Genomic DNA, 16,291 nt, shown 5'->3' with positions numbered 1-16,291 from the left:
TCACAGGGTGGAAGGGTCAAAGAGCCTCATTTATAAGGTCACAACCCCATGGCTTAATCACATCCCAAAAGCTCTACCTCCTAATACCATCATCTTGAGGGTTAGGATTTCAACATTAGAATTCTAAGGGGACACAGATGTTCAAACTATAGGGCCCCTATGGTTGCAATTAGCAGAAACTTCTTATTAAAGTCATTTCCTACAGCAGGGACCCTGGGTTGGAGCCACCCGCAATCAATATGTCTATCACAGCCCAAAAGAGAGACTGGGTGAAAGATAGCATGAAGGTTCTTCTTTCAGCCCAGAGAAACATAGTATATAATGCCTTTCCAATATACAGAAGAGTCATTTGAATGAGGGAAAAAAAAAAACATTGTAAAGTGCATCTCAGAAGATATAAGCTATGTTGATTACTAAATACTAGATATGAAGTAGTAGTTCTTAATCAGGGCACTGCAGTAGAATCTCCTAGAAGCTTTTTAAAACTTCCAATGCCTCATCCCAGACAGCCCCATCCAGTGGGTCTGGGGAATGAATCCAACCATCAGGATGTCCTGGGAACTTCCTAATGATTTCATGTAAAGCCAATGTTGAGGGCTTCTGCTTGAAAGCATTCCAATATTTTGCCCACCCTTGAAGGCACCTTGAAGTCAGACTAAAATACACACAGGTTGTTGCTAAAAAAGCAAAATTTTGCTAGTGATAGGATTTTCCTTACTACTGTGAGATGCTGAAATTTCAGAATCACATTTCTTCAAATTAAGTAATTGCCTTATTGTTATTTTTTCCTCATTTCAGTTTGTCTTTACTTTTTACAATAAACTTAATGCATGTATTCAATACAACCTATTTCAGATGTACAGAACTGACAGTTATAAAGCAAAACTGTACATAGCATACACCCAGGCCCTCCTACCCAAGGAACACGAGGTCCTGTCATAAAGCTCCACATACCACTGTGAGAATAGTCTCACTTATTTCTAGTATGCTGGGAAGCCTCCCAGGGTTTCTCAGGGGCAATCTTGATAATTACCCACCAAGGTGCCTACAGTCTGCTCAAGCTGAATGCCTACACCATTCTTCCCTGCAAAATGTACCTTTTTATTGTACTTCATTAACTTTTTAATAGTTAATGAAGTTCACATAGGGCCTGGCACCTGGTTAAGTGCATTTCAATTTTAAAAAAATGAAGATTTCAGATGGCTTGGTTTAGGACTCATGTTTCTTCAACTTTATTCAAGATTTGTAACATTCTTTTGAAACTTAGCCCTACTCTCTTCTTATCTCTTTTCCAGATGCTCTTTTGTTAAAATATTCCAAGAAGTCTGAACTGTGGACAGCCCAGGAAACTGCTGTGTATTTGGGAGATTACCTAAATGTGAAGAAGAAAGGCAAGCAAAGAAATGCCTTTTGGGTTCATTATCTCCATCAGGAAGAAATTCTGGGAAGGTATAACTGAAAAAATACCTATGTCACCAATGTAAAATGGGCTCATCTTCCCATTCTGCTAAGTACTCATTCATGAGATTTTTGAAAGGGCTGGGGAAATGGCCAAAATGTATGTTTTCAGATTTCTAGCCTTTTCTCTTTTTATCACTAGTTAGTTAATGACAGCTACCATTATTGAAGACCATGTTATATCAGCCATTTTGCTGGATGTCCTATATTCATCATCTCAAACTCACTGGGAAACATTTTTAGGCCCACTATGCAGATAAGAAAAATGGAGTTCCTGGTCATATGGTAGGCCAGAGAGACTTACTCACTAAAAATGCTGGCAAAGAGGCTAAACTATGGAAACCACACTTTTAAATAAGTAGGTGAGTCTACAGAAAGAAAAAAAAAAGGCAGGAAGATTCTCTATCCTCTGGCCAGGAATGAAGCATGTCCAGGGATGTAAGTATTCACTGGACCATTTAGGTACCCTCCATAAGAGTTTGGGGCAGGGTGGGATGGGGGACAGTTAGAGACAAAAGGTATATACAAAGAATAGTGAGTTTAGAGACCACTCATGGAAAGTAGGGATTCAGTGATGGCACTTTTTCAATGGAATGATTGTCTCTTTCTTATTTTTTTCCATTTTTGGTACTGGGGATTGAACCAGGGGTACTCTACCACAGGGCTACACCCTGAGTCATTTTTATTTTTTGTTTTGACATAGGGTCTCACTAAATTATTGAGGTGGCCTCAAACTTGTAATCCTCCTGCCTCAGCCTCCTAAGCTACTGGGACTGCAGGTGTGTGCTACCACTAGCAGCTTTCAGAAATATTATCTTTTAAAAATTCCACTCCTGCTGGATGCAGGGGTACATGCCTGTAATTCCAGCAACTCCAGAGGCTGAGGCATACATGCTGATGAGGATCACAAGTTTGAGGCAAGCCTCAGCAACTTAGCAAGACCCTAAGCAACTTAGTGAGATCCTTATCAAAATTAAAAAATGCTCAGTGGTTAAGTGCCCTTGGGTTCAATCCCTAGTACCAGAAAACAAAAAATAAACAAACAACAAAAGCATGCACTGAGGAAAGTGTCTAAAAAAGTTTTCTAATTGGCCTTAGTTCTTTTTTTGTTCATAATATTTTTATACCTTTATTTTCTTTATTTATATGTGCTGTATGTAGCTTATTTATATGTGCTGTATGTAGCTTAGTGCCAAGCACTCTACCACTAAGCTACGTACAGCCTCAGTGCTGGCCTTAGTTCTTTTTTTTTTTAAACATTTATTTTTTAGTTATCGGTGGACACAACATCTTTGTTTGTATGTGGTGCTGAGGATTGAACCCGGGCCGCACGCATGCCAGGCGAGCGCACTACCACTTGAGCCACATCCCAGCCCATGGCCTTAGTTCTTGATGAAAACTTCAAACAGAACTTCATCTGAAAAATTAGTTCATTGATTTTAAGGCCTAACTTTATACTATTTATATTCTTAAATGACCTATAAGCCAAAACTTTAAAAAAGTTTATCTTATTCTTTATTTATCTAAATCCAAATAATGTAAGAAATAAAATGGGAAAAGCCGAGTGCGGTGGTGCACACCTGTAATCCTAGTGGCTCAGGAGGCTGAGGCAGGAGGATTACAAGTTCAAAGCCAGCCTCAGCAAATTAGCAAAGCTATAAGCAACTCAGTGAGATTCTGTCTTTAAATAAACTACATAATAGGCCTGGGATGTGGCTGAGTGGTAGAGCACCCCTGGGTTAATCCCCAGTCCAAACCAAAAAAAAAAAGAAAAGGGGAAAGAGAAGAGACACAGAAAGAAAGAAAGAAGTTGAATGCCTCTTTAAACAGTAAAAGTTGAAAAGTTGACTATTATAACAGTAAACATGCAAATGCACTTAACCAGGTGCCAGGCCCTATTTGAAGTGGTTCACAGACTGATTCAGTTAACCCTCCAAAAACCTAATGAGGTAAATGCTATTATTGTCCCCATTTTATACATGAAGGAACTGAGGCACAAAGATGTTAAAAAAAAAAAACTTGCCCAAAGTCACATATGTAAGTGGTCAATGAAGGCATTTTGAGCTGAATTGTACCCCACAAACACCCCAAAAATCATATGTTGAAGTTCCCCGTACTCAGACTGTAAATCAAGTCATTTCAGAGGCAGTTAAAATGAGGCCACACTGGGTGAGCCCCTAGCCCAGTGTAATTGTTTTTTTAAAAAAGGAAGACATCTGGAGATAGGTGCACACACAGAGAATACCACGTGAAAATTATAGTATGCAGCCACAAGGCAAGGAACTTCCAGAAACGATGAGGGGGCCCTGGAACAGATCCTTCCTTATTGCCTTCAGAGGGAGCATGATCCTACTGGCACTTTGACTTTGGACTCCTAGGCTCCAGAACTGTGAGAAAATCAAGTTCTGCTGTTTAAGCCGCTTAGTTTGTGTACCTTGTTACATCATTCTTAGGAAACTAATGTACCAGTATATATCCTAGGAGGATCTTAGATGAGAAATAAATTGAGACTGAGAGACGTGGAGAATGGAATGAGAAGGTTTAATATGCACCTGATCAGAAGGAGATAACAGAGCCAATAGAACAGGAGCAATGTTTGATTAGAAAATTTCTGGTAATTTCCCAGAATTCAAAAAACACTAATCTTCAAATACAAGAATCACAATTAATCTCAAGGAGTATAGAAACAGAAACAAGAAGGAAGGAAGAAAGAAATGAAGGCAGACAATCATAAATCTACTTCTGCATAATAGTCCAACTTCAGAATACCAAGGACAGATCTGGAATGTAGAACATTCCAGTGGTAGAACACCTTTCTAGTATCCACAAGGTCCTGGGTTCAATCCCCAGCACTGAAAAAAAATTAAATAAATTTCAGAATACCAAGGACAAAAAAAGGACTCTTAAAAGCAGTATATATGGGGGTGGGGTGGGAACAGAGTACATACAAAGAAATGTCAATGAGACACACATCTGATTTTGCAGCAGCAACAATAGAAGTCAGGAACTATGGAAGTCAGGCACTTGAAACTGTCTTTCATGGAAGGCAGAATAAAGACATTTGCAAATTAAAAGAAAAGTGACTGTGAGAGTCTACCACTAATTCTCACCAGAGAGAAATGATTCCAATAAAATGGTTCGGAGTCCAAATGGAAGGAAGGAATGATTCTCTGCTCCCAGATTGGTGATCCCACACCTAGAGCTGGAGGTCCCCTGGCAGAATATTCAGGAAATACTTCAGTACTGGCACCCATAGGTTTTACCCCTTTGTGCACATCTCTGGCCACAGTCACAAAGCAAAATTCTGAATTGCTCCAGATCTTCTGCCCATCTCGGGTTCTGTCTAGAGCAGAACTTCCTGAAGTACTGGACTACAGCTACTATGACCATTGCTCCTCTGTGGGCTGCTTTCTTGTGTCATGTAGGCTGCTCCTCTGCAGCCTCCTGTGAGAGTTGCTTCCTGATCCTCAGGAGTTTGAATGGCCCAAACTGTTGCCTTCTGAGATTCCATTATATATTGGATTCAGAAACTTCTGGAGAGAGTTTACTCTCATTGAGGTCTATGATTCTGACAATTTCCTTTGGTTTTTAGAGGTCATTCCAGACACATGTGAAATTGCTCATAAATCCACATCAGCTGATAGCATGTGTAAGCTACAGTAAAATGTAGTGCCTACTGTTTTACTTAATCATTTACTGACTTGTATCTTTTTTCTTCAACTGTGATGTGAGCCCTGGAAGATCTACAAACTATGTCTCACACTTTCAAAGCACTTAGGACTAGCATATTGTGTGCTTGTAATAGGTGTTGATAACCAGTAAGTGTTCATTGGGATGAAATACGCATACAAGAAAGGGATAGAGAGAGGCTTTGAATTGAATAATTGGTATGTATAAGGCCACACTGCAGGTAGTGAAAGATCTGGCTCCAGAATCTAGGCACTTTCCCACCCACCATGTTGAATACCTTGGCTTACAAAAGAATCAGAAGACCCCCATTAAGTGGACACCTTTTATAATTGGTATTATTCTGGGTATTATTCTAACATTGCTCAGGTGGTTCTGACAAAAGCATTTGAATCACAAAGTAAGTCAAGATAACTAGTATTGACCAGATAAGAGAGAAAAAGTAATATCTCTCAAGCATTTTTGAGATCTCTTTTTAATCTTCTCAATTTTATTCTGTAGTAAAAAAAAATATCACTTTACTATGTTATGTGGATTTTCTCTATTCATAGATATGTTGGGAAAGAATATAAAGAGCAGAAGGGGCTCTGGCACCACTTCATCGATGTGGAGCGGCAGATGACTGCCCAGTACTACGTGACAGAGTTTAACAAGAGACTCTATGAACAAAAGATCCCAACGCAGATATTCTACATCCCCTCCACAATATTACTGGTAATGTTTTTAAGAGAAAGGGTTGTGTTAAACAGACCTATAAATACATATTATGTTAGCCAGGTGCAGTGGTACATTACATGGCTGTAATCCCAGCTACTTGGGAAGCTGAAGCAGCAGGTGGTCTCAAGTTCAAGGCCAGCCTGATCAACTTGGCAAGTCCCTGTCTCAAAATAAAACAAAAAGGGGGCTAGGGTTGTGGCTCAGTGGTAGAGCGTTCAACTGGCATGTGTGAGGTTCGATCCTCAGCACCACATAAAAATAAATAAAGTAAATGTACTGGGCAGGGGATGTGGCTCAAGCGGTAGTGTGCTTGCCTGGCATGCGTGCAGCCCGGGTTCGATCCTCAGCACCCACATACAAACAAAGATGTTGTGTTCGCCGAAAACTAAAACTAAAAATATTTAAAAATTCTCTCTCTCTCTCTCTCTCTCAAAAAAAAATGTACTGTGTCCATCTACAACTAAAGAAAACAGGCAGGGAGCAGGGGAGTGGGGGGGAGTGAGTGGGAGGGCTGGATGTAGATCAGTGTTAGAGCCTTCACCTAGCATGTGTGTAAGCCCTGGGTTCAATTCCCAGTACCACTAATAATAATAATAATTTTGATTTTTATTGCCAGTCTGTCTACCTCTACCATTGTTCTGGTAAAAATCCAATGAACTCAGATTTCTAGAATCCTTCATCTGTTTCATCAATTTCATGTTCTTAGATATGTAAGAAATGTGACCCTCCATCCCCATCAGAGCATCATTTAGATCTTCCAAGTCACATTTGTATATCTGTTGATCCTGGTATCTGATCCCTCATGGTCAAGGTAGCATTTTTAGTAGACTCTCTTGTTATATTGTCTCTTACTTTCAGAGAAAGAAGAGACCCTAGAGATCATACCTAATGAGTTATCCCCTCAACACTACTCATAAATCCCATTTTACTTCTGTTTGTCCCCTCCTCCTTCAACCAACTGATACCAAATTATAGCATAAACATCTTTATTTTTAAAAAAATAATTATCATCCTTTTAATATAATTTAAATAATTGTGAAAGCTATTAGATTTGGCCCAAGTCTGTCTTCCTCTGTTTTCTGCCCATGGCTGTGCCTTCTGGGGCCATTGATAATTCTCTTTTCACTAAATATTCCTTGAAATAAAGGTGGCCAGCATAATGGAGCAAGCTTTAATCCTACTATTCAAGAGGTTGAGGCAGGAGGATCAGAAATTTAGGGCCAATCTGGACAGCTTAGAAAGACCCTATCTCAAAACAAATTTTAAGAAAGGCTGGGGATGTATCTCAGAGGCAGAGCACTTGCCTAGCATGGGCAAGGTCCTGGGCTCAATGCCCAGCATTGGAAAAATTAATTAATTAATTAAGGTAAATATCCCTACTGAGTTTTTTTTCTCTCTCTCTTTTAAGTTGGCAGTGGACCTTTATTTTTATTTTTTATGTGGTGATGAGTATCAAACCCAGTGCCTTACACATACTAGGCAGGTACTCTACCACTGAGCCACAACTCCAGCCCCTGAGTTTTCTCTTCTTTGAATATAGAATATCCTCCTCCCTAAATATATTAGATTCTTAATACATTCATACTTACCATGATTTTTTCCATTGCCAGAGATATTTTTAACCTCTTTTATTGTTCTTAATAATTATAGCCATCATCCAATTTTCACCATCTTTAAGTCACATACTGTACCAGGCATTTTGCAAACATTAACCTTTAAAACAACTCTGCAAAGTAGATCACATCACTCAGAGATGACCGAATTGATATTCCAAACCAGAGTCCCATAGCATGATCTGTTCTTATACCCCGGCAAGCTAGCCCCAAGGGTAGGTCACTTCATGATCTAATTTTTTTTTTCAAGTAATCCCAGTTATTCAGGAGGTTGAGGCAGGAGGATCAGAAATTTAGGGCCAATTTATTTATTGGTACCAGAGATTGAACTCAGGGGCATTCGACCACTGAGCGACATCCCCAGCCCTGTTTTGTATTTTATTTAGAGACAGGGTTTCACTGAGTTCCTTAGCACCTCACCATTGCTGAGGCTGGCTTTGAACTCACGATCCTCCTGTCTCAGCCTCCAGAGCCTCTGGGATTACAGGTGTGTGCCAACGCACCTGGTTCTTCATGGTCTAATTTTTAAGTGAGCACTTTACTATATGAACAATAATAACTTTAGGTTCTGTTATATGCTACATACAATGCTGAGCACTTAACCGCATTTTGTCATATAATCCTTTTAACAAAACTAAAAGATAGTTATTGAATGTTAATAGTATACACTTTAGAGGTGTGGAGACTAGGTCTAGAGAAGAAGAGTAACAAAATCCAAACTGAGAGCTATCCACCTGAAGAGGTCATGGCCTTAACCATTATGCTATATACTGTCTCTGTTTCTATTTTTCAGATTTTAGAAGGCAAGACAATAAAGGGATGTATCAGTGTGGAGCCTTATATCCTGGGAGAATTTGTAAAATTATCAAATAATGCCAAAGTTGTGAAAACAGAATACAAAGCCACAGAATATGGCTTGGCTTATGGCCATTTTTCTTATGAGTTTTCTAATCATAAAGATGTTGTGGTTGATTTACAAGGTATGAGAAACTGGAATAATGTTTTATTTCAAATATTACTTGCTTGTGAATGTAAGTTTTTGAAAGTTTTCCTTAATCATTTTAAGTAGATTATTTAGTATATAGGACATTATTTGGAATTAATTCATTTTACTATGTGTAGTAAATGATTCTTGAAAGAACACAATGCCTGATACTTCTATAAGTGTACATTGTGTCACATAATCAATGAGGAGGTCTGACTCTTATTTGTTAGTTTTAATTCCAGGGGCAAAATCCAGAACAGTATTTTTTACTTCCCTCAAGCAGATTTGCACAATGTAGATTTCTTACTGATTTTTTTCACATGTCAAAATCATTTTTCCATTTTTATTTTCTCCAGCTCTTTACCCTTACTAAAAGGGTAGTGTGGAGCTTCATAATTGGGACCATTATGGAAGAGAAAGCTTTGTGTACTTACATCTGACTTCTTTTAAAATCTGCACTAATGTATTTATTTGTCTGGTATTGCACTCATCAGAGGTCTTATTCTACACTTGGTGTAAATGGCAAATGTGATTTATTAAAATTATTTTAGTAATGCCCACATGACCACCTCAAGACCTTCCCTATTCTATCTCCACATGATTTCTTACTTTGTCATATTAAGTGTTTTAATTATTTGTAGTTTATCAATCTGTCCTCCTTCACGAGATTGCTCGCTCAGTGAATACAAAGATTATTAGCTTGTTCTCTGCCGTATCCCGTTTCTAAAAATGATGTTTCACAGTTTCCACTCAGTGAATATCTGTGGCCTAGACAGATGACTACATGAATCAATGGCTAAGGCACTAAAGAAGCTTCCAAGTCATCAAAGTAAAATGCAATATTGTGATTGTCATCATTATTCTAAGTGTTTTATATTGCTCTCTAATGCCTTGAAATTGGTGATCTCGTATGTCAACTTAAACAAAAATAATTATGCAATATTCAGTTCTTCTTAAGCCAAGCATTGGGTTATGCAGCCCAGACTCCTTAGCAAAAACTTACTAACATATAAACCATACAATGACCAAATTTTAAAAACACCTCTTTAAGCATTTCCGTGTGTATATGTTTTTCCCCTAAAATTCTTGATTGACATTTGTAGGGAACTTAATACTCAGATGCATCCATTTCTCTTTTAGGTTGGGTGACTGGTAATGGAAAAGGACTCATCTACCTCACAGATCCCCAAATTCACTCTGTTGATCAGAAAAATGTCACTACCAATTTTGGAAAGAGAGGAATTTTTTACTTCTTTAATGACCAGCATGTGAAATGTAATGAAATATGCCACCGTCTTTCTTTGACTAGACCTTCAATGGGGAAACTAAACAAGTCATGGACTGTGGATTGGCAAAGAGACAGACCTCTGTGCTCACCAACATCAACTTCTCCTCTCCATCTGGGCAACAGAACATGGCACAGCCCCTCTCCTTGAGGCTAGTTGTGGCCAGTGGTTTGTGAGAGGAACTGATGAGTATCACTTTCAGGCCTAGATTTAATTCTAGTACAATATCCTTCAGGGTTTCCTTTCTCTGCCACAGTTACCAAGAATGTGTCAGGAGGTAGCTACTTAGGAGCACAGGTCCCACGGTGATGGCAACGTGGAAAGAGCCCTACTGATCCACAAAGATACAAAACACTGCTGAGAAATAAATTTGGTGCTTAAACCATTGAGACTTTGGAGCTTGCTATCACTATCTGTTGAGACTGACACTATTGACTTTTTTCCTATTGATTTAGGCATGTTATATATGTTTTAAAATATTCAGGGCTTTGTGATATGAATTCGATATTTTGTTTGTATTTTGACATTTGATTTTGCATAAAACATTTGTCTGCAATTTTTTGTTAATGGTTGAATTTATCAATCTTTTCTTTGATGATTTCTTGGCTATAGATAATACTTAGAACTTTCTTATACTCCGAGTTTCTTTCCTTTTAATCTCCCATGTTTTCTTCTAGTGTCTTAATAATCTGTGAAAGACATGACAGAGAATGGTAGATTATCATGGCCACCATAGTCCACACCTTACCCTACACAGATCTATGTCTTTACTCAGGTCTAGGCTGCAGCTCTTCCGTGGTCTCACTGAAAGAAATATACAGAAGGGACACTGGTAAGATATGGTGATTCCATTTCACTTACTTTCTGGGACCACAAGTGGTGCTCACTGTCTCCCTCCTCCACTATTCCATCTGAATTTCCCTCAGCCTTAACTACTATATCAAAGTGTGGATGCCTTACCTCATGGTGGGACTCAAGCTTCTGTAGATGGAGAGGTTGGGTACTTATTCTTCTCAGTTTGGGGTTGCTGCCCCTGTCTCTTCACAATTGCAGTTGGAACAGGCAGATCTGATCTGCTCCAGGGAGTACTCTGACTCACACTCCCATCTTCCACCCGGCTGGGTCTACCAGTGTTCCTGGGGAAGCCATGTTTTCCCTTGTATTCTCAGCCCACAGCCACGCATGGCAAGGATACTAGTCTCAAAATTCGTCTAACAGAAGACTCTGGCACAAAACCTTCCTATTGACTTGATAAAACTTTCTTATTACTGCTATGGTACAAGATTCCCCTTGCCCTATCCTCCTTTCTTTGTCCTCTCTTTTCACAGGTGTTGAGCTTGTTGCAGTCTTCTTGCCAACTCTAATGCCATCCTATTGATTCTTTGTGATCATTTCACCCAAAAAATATCTTACCTGTCTAATCTTTCCCTGGCATATACTTCTTAGAGAACAGAAACTAATACAAGTTTATTTTTTTAAGATATATATATATATATATATATATATACATACATACATATATATACATAAAATATGTATACATATATATTATATGGATATGTGTGTATACATATATATTCATTAATCTCATTATATATATTCATTCATCCTATTAACAAAATAAAGGGAGGAAATAATAATTTCAGCAGATGGAGAGAAGTAATTTAATAAAATTCTAGATCATCTCATGTTAAAAAAAAACCTGAAAACTAGGCATAAAGGAAAACTTTCTGGGTCTGATAAAGGGGTTTTTTTTAAACTTGAAAAGAAAAGCAGCAATATTATCATTTATAGTGAAGCAATTTAACCTTTCCATTTGAGAAGGGGAACAAAAATTTTCCCACTATCCCAACTCTATTCAATATTATAGAGGAATTCCAACTAGAAACAAAGAAGGAAACAAAGAAAGAAAACATCTTTGGACACTATTTTTATATTTACTTTATTTTATTAAGGCATATTATTTGTGCATATTAATGGAATTTGGTGTGATAATTCCATAAACGCATAGAGCATGCCCTAATCAAATCCACCCACCCTTTTTCCATTGTCTCACACACACACACACACACACACACACACACACACACACACACACACATTTCCCAATCTCTAGTAATCACTAGTCTACTTTCAGATTGATATTCTTTCAGCTTCCACATATAAAAGAGAACATGTGTTACCTGTCTTCCTGTGTCTGCTTTATTCCATTTAACATAATGTCCTCCATCCATTTTACTGCAAATGACAGAATTTCACTCTTCTTTATGACTAAATAATACTCCATTGCATATATCATCTATCCAATCACTAAAAGTGGAATAACAAGTCAGTGATAAAATAACATTTGGGGAACAATTGTGGATTTTTAATATGGGTTTGATGTTAGATGAAATTGGTAAAGTAATATCTTAAATACTCAAGCCAGAGATAGGAATGTATTTCAGTGGCAGAGCCCTTGTCTTGTATACAAAGTCCTGGATTCAATCTTCAGTACTCTAAAAATAAAATAAAATACTCATACCAAAGCAAAAAAAAAAAGGGGGGGGCAAGAATTCAATTTTTGTGATGATGTTGAACCAGTGTTATGGTCTGGATGTGAGGTGCCCCCCAAAAGGTCATATATGAGACAATGAAGAAGATTCAGAGGAGAAATTATTGGGCTATGAATCTTAACCCAATCAGTGAATTAATCACCTGATGGGATTAATCAAGTGTTAATTGAAGGCAGATTGGGTATGGCTGGAGGTGGGGCATTGGGGTGTGTGGATATATATTTGTATTTGGCAAGTGGAGATCTCTCTCTCTACTTCCTGATCCATCATGTGAACTGTTTCCCTTTGCCACACTCTTCCTCCATGATGTTCAGCCTCACCTTCAGCCCCAAGGAATGGAACTGACCGTCTATGGACAGAGACCTTTGAAACTGTGAGCTCCCCCAAATAACCTTTCCTCCTCTACGATTGTTCTGATCAGATCTTCTAGTCATGAGGTGAAAGAGCTGACTAAAACAACTGGGAAAATGCATACTTGAGAATTCATTTTACATGTCTTTCTGCTCCTATACATATTTTTAAGTCTTCATTACTTTTTTTTCTTAAATATAAGGTAATAGGAAAAAACAGCAAGTAAATCTTAAGAACAAATAAGAGATGATGAAAAATCAAGATCATATCAAATAAATTTGCTAGGCAAAACTATAAGGAGAAGTGGTCAACAATGAAAAATTCTATAGAAAAATTAGAGAATTTTTCTAACAAGAAAAGAAGACAGTAAAAAGATTGCTGACAAAGCAGGTAGAGGCCATTAATTGACAGAGTGGCTTTTCAGATGCTGTAGAACAGAAATCAGCAAAGTAGTCCATGGGCCAAACACACTATGAAAAGTCATCGGATTTTATAAATGAAGTTTTATTGGAACACAGTTATTCAGTTACGTATTACCTTTGACTGCTTTTGTGTTACAATAGCAGAGTGCAGTGGTGGTGACCTAGGCTCCAAGTGAAAACTATTTTTTATCTGGAGGAACATAAAAAGTTCATCAATCCCCATTGTAGCAGACAAAATGAGGGAGGGAAAAATCAGGATTTTATATTTACAAAAGAATCTGGATATTTATTTATTTATTTATTTGACACTAGGCTTTGAACCCAAGGGCACTGGGTTACCACTGACCTACATACCCGATCCTATTTATTTATTTATTTATTTAAAGATAAGTCCAAATTGCTGAGGCTGGCCTCAAACTTGCAATCTTCCTACCTCAGCCTCCTGAGTCACTGGGATTATAAATGTGTACCACAACACATGACTAGGAGTATAGATATTTCCTAGCCACATCCACAAAAGACCACCAAAAAAAAAAAAAACCCACAAAAGAACAATGATGGGTAAAGAAGTTAGAAATTGGATGTGATAGAGACATAAATTGATAGAAAGCACATATAAGAACATACTTCTCTGTGAAGGGTTAGATCTCCATTTTATTTGTAGTCCCTGCACTAGGGAGGCTGGAAACTGAGCCAGAAGGATGGCTTGAGCCTGGGATTTCAAGCCAGTCAGGGTCACCTAGTCAGTTCAAAAAAAACCAACTGGGATATCTGCTAATTCAGATGAGACTGACAGAGTCAGGAATCTAAGGAAATAAAAGCTTTGTAGCCGTGCACATCTCTGTATTATAAAGAACAGAAATAGAGAATTTTTAAGATCATTATATTGTCATGAGCAACTAATAAAAAAAAAAAAAGAAAATATATCTGCGAGGAAATTTATCCAGCAATGGCCTGGTCAGCCTTGGGCCAACACTACCTTTGTTAATGATCCTTGGAACCAAGCATTTTTGTTTAAAAACAAATGATTTTGCCTTTAAAAATCCCCCCTTGCCGAAAACTCCTTGATAGGCCCATACATACTCTCAGTGAAATGTTCATTACTGAATAAATTTATTGATCCTCTGAAAAAAAATCTCTTTAAATTTGTGTCTATGCAAATGCCCATCATCTTAAGAAATTAAATGTGTTGAAGCTTCCATCCCTGATCTACCCATTCCTCTATTCAAGAGGAGACCACGGCCCAAACATTGTGGGTCATCAATCCTCTTCATGATACTACATGATGTTACTTTTTATTTTATTTAATGTTATATGTTTATATATCATATAAAGTAACAATAAATAACCAGTATTTTTAAATATTCTTAATAAAAAATCAAAAGTATTTTAAGCTTCATGTAAGTATTAAAAGGCCAACTGGGGTTTTTTTCTCTCGACATCAAAAATTTATTAAAATAGAGAAAACTTTTCTTCTAATACAGAAAATATAAATAATTGCCCTTTGGAGTGAGTTTATTAAGTGTTAGGATGCTTACTTTTTACTTTAAGGGGGAAAATTCTGTCAAGATACAATAACATTTTCACCTTCTTAGTTCTTCCAACATAGCTCATATTTATATATTTTTTTCATTCTTAGTCTTACCTTTAATATCATATAGACACAAGCCAATGATATTATTTGTCCTTCAACACCAGGGATGTCATAAATTCAATTTATAACATATAGAGTCAATATTCTCTTTTTAATCATTTTTAACTTAATTTTTTAGTTAGAAATATAATTTTGTGGGATTTCTATTTTTCTATTCATGTTTATTTGTTCTCATTAGCTATATATGACATTAGAATGCACTTTGATACCTCAAAAAAGCCACATTATTTTCTAAAAAATGAAAAACACGGGCATTTAAATTTATAACTCAATAGAAAAGTTAAATTGCAGATTAGGCATAGTTCAACAAATAATTGTTGAAGTAGAATTAAAAAAATGAGTCAAAAATGCAGCACAAAGAGAAAGGGATAGAAAATACAAAAGAGAGAATGAGACAAGGAGGAAAGAAGATCTGATGTAACTTGGAATTTTTTAGAAGGAGGAAAAGAGAAAGAAGGAGAGGAAATTCTGAGTCAAGTGTATAGAATTAATTAAGGAAGAAAAGATGGGCTGTGTCAGATGGTATTCGTGGATGAATAAGATGAGGACTGTGAACTAAGTTGTTCAATTCAGCAGGGTAGAGTTCATTGGCGACCTTGATGTGAACAGATATAGTGGAGTCTGGGAGCAAAAGCCTCACTGGAAAAGGTAATAGTTTCCCACGGCTGCATATCTCAAACTTACCAGCTTAAAACAATTCATATTTATTATTTCATAGTGTCTGTAGGCAGGAGTCTAGGCACATCTCGGTTGGTCCTCTACTCAGATTCTCAATAACTGCCGTGACAACTGGCCGGATTATATTCTCATCCACAGCTGGACAAGGGAAGTGTCCACTTCCAGGCCCAGGCTACTTCAGAATTCATCTAAATAGAAAAAAATAATATACAATATATTGAAGTAGTCATAATGTTTTCCCTAGTGAATTCTTGAATGAGGATTTCATTTCTTCTATATCATTTACATTTCCAAAAATTTTTGCAGTAACCATGTATTACTTACATCCAGAACTGTTAAGAACTTCAAATGACTCTCCTTTCCAGTAGAATGTACACATTATTACATGAGCTCATGTAAGCTGCTTTTTCCTTGGCCCATCACTTCTTCTATTCTTGCAATAAACCCTGTAAGACAGAACTGACTATAGCTTAGTTCATTTGCTAAAAAATGAAAAACACGGGCATTTAAATTTAAGGTATGACTTGCTTCTCCAGCACATTATAAGATGCTTTATCATTTGTGACTATTTGTTTTTAGTACCTATAGAATAATTGCAGCTTCTGTCTTTTCATGCTTAAGAACTCTCCTGAGTCAACACTTCCTTCAAGAAATATTCCCTAGTGCTGGGGATATAGCTCAGATGGTAGAGTGCTTGCCTTGATGCACAAGATCCTGGGTTCAATCCCCAGCACCACACAAAAAAATATTCCCTAATAACCTTTATTCCCTTTTTTCCCTATTCTAACCTGCCAAAGACCGGCTGCAGCAAAATAAGTGGGGGGTGGGGGGGTGAGGGGGGTGGTGACGAACGACTTGTGTAGATCAATACAGCAGGAGTGGGAG

The 16,291-nt window shown here is 37.5% G+C and overlaps 1 protein-coding gene across 1 annotated transcript in view; it reads left to right on the top strand.

The window, feature by feature from the left end:
- Window positions 1–10,144, top strand: part of ALPK1 (alpha kinase 1) — a 132,457-nt gene extending 122,313 nt beyond the window's left edge. The window contains exons 12-15 of the mRNA XM_081303400.1: window positions 1,296–1,449; window positions 5,697–5,859; window positions 8,269–8,455; window positions 9,601–10,144. Coding sequence (XP_081159526.1) covers window positions 1,296–1,449; window positions 5,697–5,859; window positions 8,269–8,455; window positions 9,601–9,896 — 800 coding nt within the window. The 3' untranslated portion in view covers window positions 9,897–10,144. The remainder of the gene's footprint in view (window positions 1–1,295; window positions 1,450–5,696; window positions 5,860–8,268; window positions 8,456–9,600) is intronic.
- The last annotated feature ends 6,147 nt before the right edge of the window (window positions 10,145–16,291 follow it).

The sequence above is a fragment of the Spermophilus citellus genome, assembly GCF_964194105.1.
Source record: "Spermophilus citellus genome assembly, chromosome: 8".
NCBI classification, from domain to species: Eukaryota; Metazoa; Chordata; class Mammalia; order Rodentia; family Sciuridae; genus Spermophilus; species Spermophilus citellus.
The sequence above is the reverse complement of the archived record's forward strand: the minus strand, read 5'-3'. Positions and strand labels throughout refer to the sequence as shown.